This window comes from Rattus norvegicus, chromosome 9, assembly GCF_036323735.1.
Source record: "Rattus norvegicus strain BN/NHsdMcwi chromosome 9, GRCr8, whole genome shotgun sequence".
Lineage (NCBI taxonomy): Eukaryota > Metazoa > Chordata > Mammalia > Rodentia > Muridae > Rattus > Rattus norvegicus.
The window spans coordinates 76,101,646-76,118,893 of record NC_086027.1 but is presented as its reverse complement, the minus strand read 5'-3'; the positions used below and the strand labels follow the sequence as shown (position 1 = coordinate 76,118,893).

General features: G+C 40.4%; 1 protein-coding gene across 2 annotated transcripts in view; it reads right to left on the bottom strand.

Annotated features, from left to right (window-relative positions):
* The window catches only part of Cps1 (carbamoyl-phosphate synthase 1), a 122,877-nt gene that overhangs the window by 67,846 nt on the left and 37,783 nt on the right, over window positions 1-17,248 (bottom strand). For both annotated transcript variants that reach the window (NM_017072.2, XM_017596592.3), the window contains 9 exons: window positions 16,592-16,684; window positions 13,389-13,478; window positions 9,842-9,970; window positions 9,221-9,327; window positions 8,209-8,347; window positions 6,755-6,832; window positions 3,996-4,094; window positions 2,202-2,297; window positions 710-899 (listed from right to left, as the gene is read on the bottom strand). In NM_017072.2, the coding sequence (NP_058768.1) occupies window positions 710-899; window positions 2,202-2,297; window positions 3,996-4,094; window positions 6,755-6,832; window positions 8,209-8,347; window positions 9,221-9,327; window positions 9,842-9,970; window positions 13,389-13,478; window positions 16,592-16,684 (1,021 nt within the window). The remainder of the gene's footprint in view (window positions 1-709; window positions 900-2,201; window positions 2,298-3,995; window positions 4,095-6,754; window positions 6,833-8,208; window positions 8,348-9,220; window positions 9,328-9,841; window positions 9,971-13,388; window positions 13,479-16,591; window positions 16,685-17,248) is intronic.

Sequence of the window (17,248 nt, the reverse complement as noted above, 5' to 3'; positions counted from 1 at the left end):
AAACCATTACCCAAAGACTATACATGGACTGACCCTGGGCTCCAACTGCATAGGTAGCAGTGAATAGCCTTATTGGGGCACCAGGGGAAGGGGAAGTCCTTGGCCCTGCCAACGTTGGACTCCCAGTGTAGGGGATTGTTTGGGGGGGAAGTAGGGGGAGGGTGGGGAGGGGAACAACCATATAGAAGGGGAGGGGGAGGGTTAGGGGGCTGATGGACAGGAAACGAGGAAGGAGAATAGCATTTGAAATGTAAATAAGAAATACCCAATTTAATAAAAAATGGAAGAAAAAAATTGTATCCAAGGAATCACCACAGTCAATAATAGAGTTGTAAAGTCAAGTCTACATCGTCAGGTGACAGACAAATGCCACAGCACTGACTATGAAACGAACATTAATTCTCATTTTTCATTCGTAATAGTTCTCGGAGTTTCAATGATAGCAATTTCCTAAAGTGAAGAATGAAACCCACTAAATCCATTTGGCCACGTTAGAGTCTTAAAGTGAATATTTTCCTTTTTCCTACTACTTTGTGCCATAAACGATACACTTTACTACATGGTACTGTAGGCTTTTGTTGGCTATTTCCTTATACATTAGAATAAAGGCTTTATGGACACACAGAACACAGCTGTTAGACGACTACAAACAGCATGTATTCCACACTGATTCATAGAACAATCTATACCTGAACAGAGAAGGACTCACCACAGTTCAGAGCTGTCTGGCCACCCATGCCCAGAATTAACCCATCGGGCCGTTCAGCCTTGATAACTTCTGTGACAAACTGGGGGGTGATAGGGAGAAAGTAGACTGCATCTGCCTGCTTCAATCCCACCTCGTTGGTCTGCACGGATGCAATGTTCGGGTTCATCAGGACTGTTTTGACGTTTTCTTCCTGAAAGAAGAATCAAGTGTCTGAATTTATGGTCTAAGGTAGGTGGTGGTTACTACGCTCAAATGAAAACTAGTTGGGAGACAAATCTTTTATTCCCTGGATCAGCTGCAGGGATCAATAGGACAAGTCAATAAAAACTTTAAAACTGCCAAATGAAGGAAGAAAACACTTTAAAATAATGCTTATAAGAAAGAAGGGTGAGGGTTCCACAAGATGGTCACCATGAATCCTTCTGTAGGGCAGGTGGCAAGTCAAACTGGAAATCATTTCTAGAGAGACTGTCCAGAAATCTGCTAAACTTGATTGATCTTAAGAGTGAAACAATCAGAAACAAAACTTAAAGTGAGTAAGCACACTATGGAATTAGAAGCAACTTAGATGTTTTTCTCTATATATCTTGTCTCTATATATCAGCACTGAGTGTGCATTTCCAGGGCAGTATAATGTGTCGTATTCTTGCTAGAATCACTAAGAGCCACCTGCCAGCTGTTCACCAATGTTTGCTGCCCTGTTCTCCATCTGATGTCACTGCCCTGCTCAGTGCTTGCCAGGTCTCTAGTGAATGCCTGAGGCAGGGTTGCAGACCCAGTGGTTACACCACCTCTGGATGGCCTGGTTATCACCAAGATGTAGAGCTTGTTGGAGACAGAATTAATGAGAGAGCAAGTTGCCTCTGCAGAAGAGTGCTTTAACCACACCAGATAGTTTCTCAAGGCTGGCTTTGTTAGGATGACAGTGGGGACCTTGGTAAATGGAAAAATCCATTTATCCTCCCCAAGAAGTGTCAAATAATCCTTTCTACTTGAAAATATAGCCGTATCATCCAGTTTGCAAGTCATCAATAAGTGGATAGGATTATCTCGGTGACAAGTGATAATTTTGTAGGCTTGAACAAATGTATTACTGCCCTTGCTCACCCAGCTAGAGCATCCCACATCCACCACAGAAATGCCCAAAGTATCTAAAATAGGAGGTGAAGTAGCCTAAGGTCCAAACTGCCTCCTTCACATCCAACAGGGGCAGACTTAACAATGTATTCCAGAAACAGTAAAAGTTCGTGTTTTCAATGTAGAGACAATAGTGTACATAATCCCAACCACTTTATCTGGCGGATGTGCACATTTAAAACAGTAAAAGTTTTGGTTTTGTTTTGTCCCAACTTTTACTGCAGAGTTCCACCAATAGCTAAGGAAAATTATTATAGCAACTTTGAGAAGAAGTATCATAAATCTAAATTACAAGATACTAATTAGACTCATTAAGGAGAGCATATTAATCCTAGGAAAGTTCGTGCTCTCTCACCTTCATGGCTTTTACAGCCTGAGATCCGGAGTAATCAAATTCACCTGCCTGACCAATGGACAGGCCTCCTGATCCTAGGATAAGGACCTTGGAAACCTGTAAACAATAAGAAAGAAACATTACTATCACTGCTCAGTACTAGAAATAGGGTATTTGCAAGAGGAAACAAGCCAAACTATGTTATCTGAGTTTATATAGTGATTTGCAAGAAAAAAGATTAACAACTAAAATACTTTAATTTCAACGCCCTGTCCAACACTCATGAACAGTTTTGTTAAGAGAAAAAATTTTTGAAAGAAGCTGATATTTAGCTTAAGAATATGCAAATACCAAATGCATCTACTCTACACAAAATGTGTATAAATATATTTGCATATATGTATTGTGCACGTTTTGTAAATAACAATGCATTCTTATAAAATTTATAATATTAACAAGGAATAAAAGCTTTATCATATTAACATGAAAGTTTAAATATATAATGATTTAGGTTTTTTACATATTAATCTTTACCCACTTGCCTTTAGAGGTAAAATAATAAAATTTTATTTACCATATTAAATAGCGATTCATCTAAAATATTCTACCAACTGTATCAGCTGCAGTGATTCTAAAGTATATGTCAGGCTTAAAAAGAAGTATGATTTATGATGGGAAATGGAAAACACCAAATTGTAAAATATAGGTAACATGATTCTTTAGTATGTTGATATTAGTCTAGAAGAAGGGAATTTTGGAAGACAGTATTTTAAGTGAAAATTCCTTATTCTCTGCAACTTGACCAGGTGTGAGTCTCTGTGCATGTTCATTACCATCTGTTGCAGGACAAAGTTTCCCTGATGAGGGTTGAGGAAAGCACTAATCTATGGCTATAAAAATAAGGCATTGGAAAAGGTTTAGCACTGTGTCCATTTAGCAGAATAATAATGGTAGGATCTCCCCTAGGCACTGTGTGATTTGTTTAGACAAAAGCTCTGTGCAGAAAATAGAGAACTGGGGATATTCAGCCCTAAATGGGATATATATATACATATATATGATATGTATCTTGTATGATATATGTATATATATATATATATATCCCATATATATGTATCTTGGAATGTATATAGATATATATGTATCTTGAGATATATATACATATACATATGTATATATACACATATTCATCCTCCCAAGGCTTGAAGATCGTTGTGCAAAAGGGGCAGAAAGACTGTAGAAGCCAGAGCTGTGAGTGGCTATAGTGAAACAGTTTCACAAATACAATAGGGCAGTTGTACATAGGAACTCATGATGGTGACAGCATACACAAGACCTATGCAAGCTGAAGAGAGACAAAACTGCAAAATGGAAGGAGAATGTAGACATGGAGTCCCATCTTTAGTTGAGGAGCTGTTGGGACTTAATTGCTGCGAGGAAAGTTAAATTTCTTTATAGGGGCCACAATGAGTAAACGGCCACACATACAAGAACATATGGGCACAGCAAATGGTATTTAGTGGGCATAAAAACACTGAGGACACAAAGCTGAACCAGTAGACAGGAAGGATGGATCTGGGAGAAGTTAGGGAGATGTGTCTCATGATTAAAATACACTATGAAATGTTCAAAGAATTAATAGGAATCTTTTAAATTTTTAATGTAAATTCCATTGACTTACCAAGAACAGATAATAGAAAAATATAATATTGGTGTTTATTTTTCATAGGTGTTAGTATAATTTACATCATTTTCTTTAAAAGGTTATCACATGAGAGAATATATGACTCACAAACCAAGCCCACATCTACTAACCTCGACTCGAGATGCCACCAATGCTGGCTTGGGCAGAACTGAGGTAATGGTGGTGCCTTTGCCCTTCTTTATCAGCGAGAAGAAGGAATCAAATAGGTACTAGAAAAGGAAAACAAAACGAACTAGTTACACACTTCTGAACATAAGAGGTCTCTAACAAGTCAGCTGATACTCGGTTGAGTGGGAACTTCAGGAGATCTTTGTGGGGTTTGTTTGTTTCTTTGTTTTACTGTAAGTTCTTCCATGAATATTAGAGGTTTTGTTTCTTTTTTTTTTTTATTATTAACTTGAGTATTTCTTATATACATTTCAAGTGTTATTCCCTTTCCCGTTTCCGGACAAACATCCCCCTCCCCCCTCCCCTTCCTTATGGGTGTTCCCCTCCCAACCCTCCCCCCATTGCCGCCCTCCCCCCATAGTCTAGTTCACTGGGGGTTCAGTCTTAGCAGGACCCAGGGCTTCCTCTTCCACTGGTGCTCTTACTAGGATATTCATTGCTACCTATTATGTCAGAGTCCAGGGTCAGTCCATGTATAGTCTTTAGGTAGTGGCTTAGTCCCTGGAAGCTCTGGTTGCTTGACATTGTTGTACATATGGGGTCTCGAGCCCCTTCAAGCTCTTCCAGTTCTTTCTCTGATTCCTTCAATAGGGGACCTATTCTCAGTTCAGTGGTTTGCTGCTGGCATTCGCCTCTGTATTTGCTGTATTCTGGCTGTGTCTCTCAGGAGCGATCTACATCCGGCTCCTTTCGGTCTGCACTTCTTTGCTTCATCCATCTTGTCTAATTGGGTGGCTGCATATGTATGGGCCACATGTGGGGCAGGCTCTGAATGGGTGTTCCTTCAGTCTCTGTTTTAATCTTTGCCTCTCCCTTCCCTGCCAAGGGTATTCTTTTTCCTCATTTAAAGAAGGAGTGAAGCATTCACATTTTGATCATCCGTCTTGAGTTTGTTCTAGGGATCTAGGGTAATTCAAGCATTTGGGCTAATAGCCACTTATCAATGAGTGCATACCATGTATGTCTTTCTGTGATTGGGTTAGCTCACTCAGGATGATATTTTCCAGTTTCAACCATTTGCCTACGAATTTCATAAACTCGTTGTTTTTGATAGCTGAGAGGTTTTGTTTCTTGATGGTTTTAGTTTGGGTTTTGGGTTTGGTCCAGTAACTTAATGCCTACTCTTATCGAATTAGGCCAAATAAAAACTTCAGGAAAGACTAGAAAAGTGTCAATAGATGAGGGTTCAATTAGACCATTAAAAAAAAAAAAGCACACACATACAATAAATCTTTGGAGGCCCTCTGGGTTCTGTTCACCTCACGTCCTGTAAAGGGAATGTTTTCTTCAGTCAATAAACACGCCCCATACTGCCTTCTAAGGGTATCGAGTGTTTGCCAACCATTCGTGTGAACAAGTTCTAGCTGAACAAAATTTGAAGCTATACTGCATGCACCTTAAAGTTGGAAATACTGATATTTCTAACTTCCGTTGGCTTTAAAATATGACCCTGAAAGATTATTCTTAAACTTTACCAGTGAGTTTACTTCTGTCGCTTCACTGGACACGACAAATGTCAACAAAAGTATTCAGTTTGCAATTATTTGCCAGGACCAAACAAAAAACAAAAAAAAAAAAAAACAGACAAACAAAAACAAAAAACAAAAAAACCCCCAGTTAATCATAGTGCTCAAATTATATAAAATAACTTTCCTAATCTGAGGGGTTAACATGGTCTTACATCTAAATTTTAAAATAAAAACAAAATATTTAGCTTGAATTACATGAAGACAGCAACCACATTTCTGCTTGTTTTTTTTCCCCAGGTTCATCGTGAGTAGTTAAAACCATACTGGGTTTGATTACTGTGATCTGATACTTCCAAATAATAGAGGGACAAAAAACAGGCATTCAAATATCTAAGAAGCCACCCCAAGATGAAAACACAGGAATTTCAGAAGGAAACTCTGTTCTTCTTCACATTTTTCCTGAGTGATTTTTGGGGAGTATCTGCTGACAGTGACGGCCAGCACTGCTCCTGGATGCAGGAGAGGAGTCACTCCAGACCTTCTAGGCTTTTCTATATAGGAAGCATTGTGAGCTTTGGTTGGACGGATGTGCTTGAATACTGAACCAAGAGCTCATATTTTTTTTAAAAAAAAGAAAGAAAGAAAGAAAGAAAGAAAGAAAGAAAGAAAGAAAGAAAACAAAACAAAATAAAAATATCTAGGTTAGAAACACACTGCTCTAAGCATCCCTTTGGGTTCTTATTTTTAAAGTCACGTAAATCATGTGACCAAGCAGGCTGCCTTTTCTCCTGCACGCTGCCCTTTTTCCTGCCCCTGCTTCTGTTTATTCTCCCTCTGTGGATACACAACCAGTTGCCATAGGGATTTTTTTAAACTCACAGATGGGGGATTAAAATTTCATTCCAGTTATGAGATGGAAAGAGCAATAGGGAATTCATTTGCATAGCACAACAATTGTAAATTTCAGAACTAAATATATTAGAATGACAATGCATAAAAATAGCATCATAGCATTGCTTCGAGCTTCTTAAGGGCTTTTCCACTTTAAAGTTAAGAAAAGATTAAAATTTACTCCATGATATTCATGGGGGAATTTAATACAAAATGCATGGTACCAAAACACACTCCCTGAGAATATTATGAACCAATTATTTTGGTTTCTTGAGTCTTCACACACAAGCATCTCCAATTTTTTTTTCAAGTATACAACAGACATCTTCTGGCTGGCATACCTCAGTGTCTGTTGGCCCCGGGCTGACCTCTGGGTGGAACTGCACAGCGAAGAAGGGTTTGCTCTCATGCATAATCCCCTAAAGGAATGAGAAACAGGGAGAAATTCCTTCTATGACAACAAATGTCAAGTATGGCAAGGTATTATTCAGGAGATAATAAAATTCAAATGGGAAACCAAGGTAAGTGCTTAATAAAGTTCTGGGAAATTCCCAGTACTATTAAGTAACATGACTGGAAACATTAAAGATTCGCCTGTCTATTTAAGTAAGAATACAAAACAGCCCAACCAAGAGGCATCTGTATGTGGGTTCCATAATATAATAAAAACCAACAAATTTGGTCTATAACCTTTGAGGCCCTTCTGGGATCTCGTCAAAATAAAACAAAATTCTCACATCCGACATTTAAATGAGTTTCCCAAAGTTCTTCTTAAAGGGTTCTCCGGTGCGAAGTGAGACTCAAGGACACGTGGAACAGGGCTGGGTCCAGACGGATGTATAGCAACTGACCCCTAATTATGATGGATGGAGAAGGTGGATTCTGAAGGAGGGTGCAAGTGCTGGCCCTTAACAAGTCGACTAATTAGAAAGGAAGAGAGCAATTACTTTTTTAAAGTGACAGGCTGTCTGGGGAGATCGTTCCATGGCTTAGAGCACTTGACCTACAGGCAAGGATCTGAGGCCAAGTTCCTATCACCTGTGTGAGAAGCTAAGCATGCCAGTGCATGCGTTTATAACCTCAGCGTTAAGGAATGGAGCTGGTCAGTGCATGCGCTATAACCTCAGGGTTAAGGAATGGAGCTGGTCAGTGCATGCGCTATAACCTCAGGGTTAAGGAATGGAGCTGGTCAGTGCATGCGCTATAACCTCAGCGTTAAGGAATGGAGCTGGTCAGTGCATTCGCTATAACCTCAGGGTTAAGGAATGGAGCTGGTCAGTGCATGCGTTTATAACCTCAGCGTTAAGGAATGGAGCTGGTCAGTGCATGCGCTATAACCTCAGGGTTAAGGAATGGAGCTGGTCAGTGCATGCGTTTATAACCTCAGCGTTAAGGAATGGAGCTGGTCAGTGCATGCGTTTATAACCTCAGCGTTAAGGAATGGAGCTGGTCAGTGCATGTGCTATAACCTCAGGGTTAAGGAATGGAGCTGAACGCTTCCTGAGAGCTTATTTATTGACCAGCCAGCCAAGCCAAAAGTGTCCAGTTCAACGAGTGGCCATGTCATACGACAATTAAGTGAAGAACAATCCAGGAAGAAACCGGGTGTCCTGCTCCGGGCTCCCCATGGACACACATGGGTGCACACACCTACACAATAGACATGCACATGCACACACACGAGTGTGTTCACATGCACATGCACACCACATAGACATGGGAAAGAAGTATAAAACAGACTATGAAAAGCCATAACTTCTTACTTCCACCTGAATGGATTGTTGAGAGCGTGTACCTCATTTGTTTGGTCATTGACATTGACAAACAGTGGTTTCCAGCCAGCAGGGAGGGTGTTGTCCAGAGCATAGCCATGATTCTGAGCAGTTATGAAAGCCTGTCTGTTTGTGATATTCAAAACAGGTTGGTTCTGTCCTCTGGAGAGAGATGCAGAGAAAGAGCAGGAGGAAGGAAGAGTGAAGAGAATGTTAATGTTACTCATAAAGCCATATTCAGAACTTTCAACTGCATTAGTGAAAATCACTTCGTGAAAAGAGTCACAGATTGTTAATCCCAATAATTTCAGTCTCCAAAAAGAAAAAAAAATCAATTCAGGAAGCTTTGTTGAGTCTTAAGTATCAGGTCTATTAAACTTCTACAATCCGTTTTAGAAAGGTACTCATAACAAAAGGAACTGCATGCTGGCTTAACAGAAAGACAAATAAACAACTTATTTTAAAGGAGCCGCAGTGATTTTAAAGCCCGAGGAGAGCTGTCAGAGTTAACCAACAGATGACTGCTCAGATCAGACTTTCTGAGGTACACTATGTGGAGAGAGGGAGGGAGGGAGGGAGGGAGGGAGGGAGGGAGGGAGGGAGGGAGGGAGGACATCTGGTGTTGAATAAAGTCATCCCAGGGTGGGGATGGGGTGCAAAGAAGCAAAACAAAGGATCTGGTGTTCCCTCAGATCTTGACTCCTCCTAGCTCCTTAAAGTGTTATCAATGTGCTTAAATTAAGCTTAAAATTGGACCAATTTCCCTTGGAATACCACCAGATTGAATACTATAACTTCAATTCATGTCGTGAGGAGGAAAATAACCTTAAACTATAGCAAAGTTATCGTTAGAGAAGGCTGCCTCTCAGAAATGTAATAAAAGTGGTATCAGGTGGTCAGGCAACTGTGAACTAAGTAATACGGTGGCTGTCCTTTACTCTGCAGAAACGTTATGTAAATTCTCTAAGCCTTTTGTGTTTGGTTACCGGTGGTATTTCAGAGGTAGTCCGACTGCAAACAGTCATAATGCCTTACCTGTTGGCCATGGACATCTTGTAGGATTTGGCGCCAGCAGCCAATCCTGTTATTATGTTTCCTGTACTGATTCCAAACAACGGCTCTTTGCGGTCACTCTCCAAAATCTAGATCAGGGAAGATCATCAACCCAGTAAGATGAGAGTAAAAACAGTCTCTGAAAGATCAAAAGCTAAAGGATCCCCCACCCGACATCAGTTGATGGGTCTGGATCTGTAGCATTAGAACTCAGTAAGACGCTCCTGCCATTCTGATTATACTACACATAATTTAACATTTTAAAAACCTGAAGGTCTGACAGGTTCTGCATAGAGATAAGGGGCCTGGGTTGTCATCTTGCAATTATGAGGGACAGTATAGGTGAAGCCTAGATTCCAGTCAGCTACTTTTAGTGGAGGAAGCCATGTCAAGGTTACTCTACCCAAAGGCAAGCTAACTTCTAATTAGACTCCTCCATTGTTTTTCTCCAAAATACCTAAGCTAAAATTGCCTCCTATGTCCTAATATAAGTTCTAAAAATGCCTGAATAAGTGAAACACAGCCTCTTTAGGGTAGATGCCCTTCACCCCCACATCTCCACCCCTACCCCAACAGTTACACACAACCCCAGGCTCCCAGCACCTTCTTCACGTTCTGAATTAGTGGCTGTGCCAGAGCTGGGTTCCCAGGTCCTCCAGCGATCAGAAGTCCGTCATAGTCCATCTGGGTGAAGTCATGATTCCAGGGGACCAAATGCACTTCCGCTCCTCGCTGGGGGGAAAAATATAAAAAAGAGGAACTAAACATTGGTTTGCTAATGTGTGACTCCCCTCTGTTTTCTTTTGGTGAACCAGCCCCTAAAAGAAATAAAAATAGTGTTTAATCGAGTCTGAATAAAACGTTATGAGAGTAGCCCGTTGTGCTTTATGTGACATAGGTATACCTAAGAAACAGATGAGGGACGGCATTGAAGTTTGAATCGTGATAAAAACAAGCGGCACACTCCCGTTCACGGCTTCAATGGCTTAACTCCCCATCACAGGACAGCAGGGCCGTTTACTACCCCGGTAGTGCAGCACAGAGCTGCAAAGAGGACCCATCTCTGCAAATGTGTGACCACATCCGACCCTTTCACTTTCTCCTCTTTTGTCTGACAAATTTTAAGTTAGCTTTCCTTCCTATGGCTTTGTCTACTGTTTATATTCTGAGAGAAGAAACATCAAAATGATTTTCATAAAAGTAAGCAGGAGAGAGAGGAAGTGACCTTGAATAAAACCCTTGTCCTTCTGACAGGATTACTAAGTGCCAAGACTTGCTACACAAGCTGCTGGGGAAGAAAGTCATCCATGGCCTTACCCAGCACTCAACATTGTATGCTTCGATGCTAACTGGTTGGCAAGATGTATCCACTTTTGTAATAGTGGTATTAAGTTTATGGAGATAACCAACTGCTTGTACAAGAGGGATTTCATGACTGGTACTATAAACCTGGTCAAAATCTCGTGCCTGAGGAAATCATATCCCTAGCAGGGACTTAACTGTTATTGTTTCCTTAAACAATGATGATTTCAAATATGTATGTTTATTCCCACAGATCTGTGCGACTCTCAAACTTTGGTCAGAGAAGCTTCTTTTAGCATGGGGTAGTGGTTACTACAGACACTCAGAAGGTCTCAAAACACCAAGTATGAACAACCCTCTGTGCTCAGCTCTAGATGGGCCATGTACGTCAGCCTCCCACCATCTGAGGTTCATGACAATTACATAAGAGGGGCAGGAATGAATGTAAGAGACGGCGAATGGAAGGAAAGCTATGAAATGCTGACTTCTAGAGACCGCACGGCTGCTGGACACATCAACTCACAGGAGCTGTGATTACCTACGTAAGACTGGCTTGTTCGTGGTCAAGCAAGTTAAAACTCCAGTACAGATGAGGGAGGGCCTCCGAGACCCCACCACCGTGAGAGAAGCTTTGGGCAACTGAATGGGTATTGAATTGGCAACTGAATTGGGCAACTGAATTGAGGGAGGAAGAGTGGCTCTCCTTTGGTCTAGCAGGACGTAGCCATGCTCCAAAGCACAGAAAGGCACTCACATGCAAATACGCACTAATTGGACTGGACTGAATTAATAACAAAAACAAAATCAAATAAAAAGATGAGATAAAGCAGAAGGGAGCAAGGGAGACAAAATGAAGCTGGAATTGTGGTAGTGGAGGGGAAATCCTATCGGCACACATGGAGAGAACTTTCCAAAATTGAAACTATTACTATAAAAATATCAAAGACAAAGAGAAATGGAGAGTAGATGGAAAATAAAGAAAATTCCAGTACAAAAAAATTAATTATTTAGTATCTTTGAAAATTCTCCCTCTGAACTCTTTGAATGAGTTCAAATCTTCATTCCCTGAGATGAGGACTTGAAAGTTTATTTGGGAGGTTTTCCTAATCAACATGAATGGGATTGACAAATGACATCACAAGACACTCCAGTACAGTATACAACAGTTACCTCAGTAGACAACCAGAGTGTGAGCTCAATGATAAGCTGAAGCCAGCATTGAATATTGACCCAAGCCTGGGGAAAGGGAACTTAGTACTGGTTCTATGGTCAATAGCTGTGGAGAGTTCTAAGGAAAGTCCTATGTATCTCCGGGCACCAAACAGGCTCTAGCCAACTAGAGCAGACCTTGGTTAATGAGACCTATATAGTTCTTGCAACTAAAAACTGAGCAGTGTGAATTAAAATAGCAAAAATAGGAGCAGACTATGAAAGGGCCCTTTGTGTGTCTACCACTAAAAGATTCATGAACAGTTTTGCTAATAAAACTGATCACTTAAAATCATAATTTAAGTATTGCTGATAGTCTCTGACAATGAGAAGATGAACTGAAGAATTCCTCCTGTATCCACATTGATTTGATGTTATGCAAATATGGTTAAGAATGTGCATGTATGTTTTTAGTGGATACATGTGTGTATGAGAGAGAGGAACAAAAACAGAGAGAGACGGAGAGAGGGAGAAAGAGAGAAACTAAAAGTGGGAAAGTTATAAGGAGAAACTCTAGCAAAATGATACTTATTAAAATGCTGCTATGATGTTGTTAAATTCTCCTTAAGGATTTTAAAGTTCAATTTTACTTTGTTTTCTAAGAGTTTACATAAAGCTCTATAGAAGTCTTAAACAATATCAGGACATAATCCTCACATAGTTCATAATAAAAGTAGTCTAACACAGGAACTGTCAGACAAATCCTGGCTTTCTTCAATTTCCAAACTTCAGTGAAAGTAAATGTGAACTGTCTCAGAATAAAACAGTCAATCCAGGCTCAAAAGAATAGCATATGGGTTGGGGATTTAGCTCAGTGGTAGAGCGCTTGCCTAGCAAGTGCAAGGCCCTGGGTTCGGTCCCCAGCTCTGAAAAAAAAGAAAAGAAAAGGAAAAAAAAAGAATAGCATATGCTCTCTATCATGTGTGACTCTTAACTCCTCCCTGTGTGTGTGTGTATGTATGTGTGTGTAAGTGTGTGCAGATGTAGATGATATAGATGTAGATTATGTGTGCACACATGTGTATATATACATATATGCATATGTATGTGTTTTGTGCTGGAATTCACATGAGTAGAGGTTGGAAAATATGAGAGAGAGAGAGAGAGAGAGAGAGAGAGAGAGAGAGGCCAATGAGGAGGAAATGGGAGGCTTTACAGGAGGAATATGGAGAGATTAGAGCATATGTGTTATAAAGGAGGAAGGAGGGTACTAGAGTAGGAAGGAACAAGTGGAAAAGAACAGGGAGGAAGGGACAGCAAAAACTGAGCATGCACCAAAAGGCCTTAGGAAAACCCCATTCTTTGCTAACTAAAAGGATAAAAAAATAGATAAATTAAAATCATAACAAATAAACGGTAAGAAACTTCCCTTTTTCCATGGGTTTTTGGTTCTTGGGAGGTGTTGTTGTTGTTGTTGTTGTTGTTGTTGTTGTTGGGGGTTTTTTGTTTTGTTTTTTGTTCTTGTTGTGTTGTCTGTACCCTTTATTTGAACAATATGTGTTGTCTTGTGGCTCAAAGGCAGCAAGAAGAGAGGAGATCTACATTCCCAAATAAGCCTTCTCTCTCCTAAACAAAGGGAATCAAACAATACATCATCAGCCCTACAAACTTCCGCTTCTCCAGGGAAAGGATCACTTACCTTAACTAGCAGGCGGATGACATTGTTTTTTATCCCACAGTCCACGGCTACCACTTTCGTGGGGTTTCCTTTGCCAAACACCTTGACATCCTGCCATTTAAAGAAAGCAGACACTGAGAGGAGATTCCAGCAGTACGTGCCAGGCCTGGACAGTAAATTCACTGAGGGTGTTGGGTACTTAGATGGGTAACAGATTGATTGTTAACTGCTTGGGAGTGACTGGCAGTTAAAAATCAATTTGTGTAAGAAAAGCACAGCAAATACCACAGACTGCATCCTTTTAATGAGAAAAGAAAAAGTACTTTGCCGTTTTATATAAACTGTTCATTACAGTGATGAGAAAAATCTTTAAGAAGTTGGCTGCTTCACCATCCTCGTGTTTTGCCTCGTTAGCAATGAAAGTTTCAAGTAGTATTATTGCCCGATTCAGTTGGAGGCAGACGAGGTAATAGATACATCATGCCTTAAACGCCACTTGATCGCCGAATTGCAGTGCAGATCAGATTGGGTAGCCCTGAGTCACTGTATATTAAGCTTATGCAGAGAGGCTGAATGGGCAAAATCAGTAAGAGTCATGAGAACTCATCCGCTAGTGTAGACCAACTGGTCCTTTTAGATTACCATAAAGTCGTTTGCATTTAAATGGTAGATTTCATAAGAAAAGAACCCAGAGCATGTCATAATCATTATCTACATCTTAAGTACTGCTTGGAGGCAGATCGATTTTCATAGGCATCTACAGAAGAAGCAATTCTCCAGTCATAAAAGAAAAAGGGAACAAAAGAGAGAGAAAGAAGCCTAGAGCATTTGGTGGCCACCCTGGTCCTGGCTTCAAGAATTAGCTAGAATGCTCTGAATTTAGAATGACTCCATGGCTTGCCAACGGTATTAAATGAAAGATGCAACCTGGATATTTGAAAGAACATTCACTTTAAATGGAATGTCTATCTCTCCACAAAGTCTATATAAAACATGCATTCATAATCCTGATAGTATGCTTGAGGAAAAGCTATAAAAAGGATGCTGGCCATTTACTTTTCCCCTTCTGTGGCTTTGCTGGAGAAAACACTGAATCTAGGGAATTATTGCTGAGCTGATCCATTTATGCTGAAGGTAAAGCCTCTCCTCAGACAACTTGGAGAAGTACTTATTTAGTCATAACCTTGGGCTCCTGCTATAAAGTACAACAATGTTACCATCCACTTGTGACTACATCACACTGCACTGAGTGACAATGAGTTAAAGGATCAACATTTCCAAGGCATATAATCAAACAAAACTCACAAAACTTATATAACTTCCTGGCACAAATGCACATTTTATCACAGCTGTGATGACATTATTCAATTACAAGGCATTAACAGAACCAGCTGTTGTCACTATGATTTTCCCCTTCGTTTGACATGGATTAAAATATAGAGATGGTGAGATGATGCAGCCCTTGCTGTAAACCCCTAAAGAACTGGGTTCAATATCTGGACCCCTATATAAAGGTGAAAGGAGAGAACAAAATCTACATAGCTGTCTTCTGGCCTCCACATACAATCATCACACACACACAGAGGAAGAATTATTAATTTAAATACTCATTTGTATTATTCTCCACTTAAACAGACTTTACATTTATCTAGCCGTTATCATTGCAAATAGTATCAGACACTCTGAGTACCGAAACCCACAGATGCTGAAAGCCCCTTTTCTAAGACCATGTGAAATTCTCACAGGACTTGCACACTCTAAATGATCTCTGGCTTGCTTACTCACAGCAACTAATAAGACATAAATTTCATGTAAATAGTCATTGCACTGCAGAAAATTGTTAAGAAAATGGCAAGGAGAAAAAGAGGTACACGTTTAGTATATCACAACTTTTTCAGTAGTTTTGATTCATATTTTGTTAGAGGCACAAATCTGGAGCCTGCACATATAGGAAGGGTCAATTATATGTTTTTCCCATATCAAATGGCAGATGCTATACAAAACATCACAGGTACCTGGATGTGTGGATTGGCCCTAGGATGCTGATAATGAACAGATCATATAGTGCTTTCAACTGACTTTGGAATTCTTTATAATGAATTTCTCTAAGCCAGTGTCCCTGACATTTGGAAAAGAACCATGATTTTATTTTCAAGATACTTGAAAATCTGTTCCAAACATGCCGGATGAATTTCCCATATTTCCCAGTACTGCTTCAGACAATACTATGTTGATGGATGAACCTCTCTAGAGCTCATACGTATCCACTCGACATCCACCAAATTTATTATTCATATAAGTGACTCCTTTGCTTCTACATATCAAATTATGTGTAACTCATCAAACATACCAAGCTGCCCCAAGTCTCTGCCTCTGAACACATGGCATTATTCTGACAGAAACAACAGCTCTGTTTCTGTTTCTCTTATCTATAGGAGCTGGCTCTTTGTGTCTGTTGGCAACCTGAGCACCTCCACTAGGCCGTCAATGATACACCTGTCTCATTTTGCTACTGCCCCGTGCATGGTCTTGCCTTGACCTGTGAGCACTCCAAGGATAGCCTTTAACACAGGATTCTGTACATGCTGGCTGGCTTGCTTGTCTGCCTCTCTCACCAGACTCCCATGGTCTCTGAGGTCAGAAGGGGTAGCACATAGGATTCATTTATACCTTTGTTTAAAAGACATTCAATCAAGACCAAGAGGCATGAATCTGAAACAAGTTCTCTTCTGCCACATAAAACCTAAGTGTGCTCCACTTTGGAGTTGCTTAGACATCGTTGTGGACATTAATTATTTTGTTCAAATATAATACAGTAAGTCTTCAAGTAGAGGGATACTTTTCTTGCACAAATGACCCTAGCACTTTTATCTAATTCTATCTCCCTTTGGAGATTTTAGCTCTGAGTCCTGCTCAGTGCCACATCTACCTCTAACAGATCTGGGCATTTTCTACTTGATGGGCTCTAAACCTTAAACAAGTAAAAGAGAAGAGGGGCACTAAAATTATAAGGGAAAGTCTCTAAACAGTGGTATGAGCTCTCCAAGAACGTCTACAAGAGAAGGCTGCTGACTCTGCACGAAAAGACTTGATAACATTTGCTTCCGTGGGGCCATTTTGCCCCTTTAAGACTGGAGCTGGGGGAACATGACCTCTACCAAGATAAAGATTTGATTATAAAAGTGGATGAAACAAAACTATAAAGGAAGAAGGAAATTTCTCACCTTGGTTGAAACCTCGGCAATCAAATTCTGCTTATTAGGATCCACAAAGTCCACAGACTGGCCCTCAAACTCAATCTTCCCAAGCATGGTACCCTATTGAATGAAAATATTTATAAAACGGAATGTAAGAATGTTGTGTTGACAGGAGAAAGCCTCTGAGACGATGTACAGCTGTTCTGTCATTTGGACATCTTTATAACAACTCATAATCACCACCAGTTTTTGTCTTCTCAAATGGAGCTGCAAAGAAGCTGGCAGCTCCATTCCAAGAAGCGCTTGAGGAAATACAATTAGTTCTTTTTCATGTGAGTGGAGGAAGGAGGTAGGCAGGCACATACGTGTTCACATCAGTACGTGCATGCATTCATGTACAAACGAAGGCTAGCTGTCACCTTAAGGTGTCATTCCTCAGGTGCTATCTCCCTTGGAAACAGGTCTTTCCTTGCCCTGGAGCTTGCCGGTTAAACCAGGCTATCTGGTTATTCAGCCATAGGATCTGCCTGTCCTCCTTTCACCGCCATTATGATTGCAAGTGTGTTTAACCGAATCCAGGATTCTTTACATTGGTTCTGGGAATCAAACTCAGTTCCTCAAAGATACAAGGAAAGCATTTTACCAACTGAGCTATCTCCCCAGTCCCACAGGGAGATATTTTGG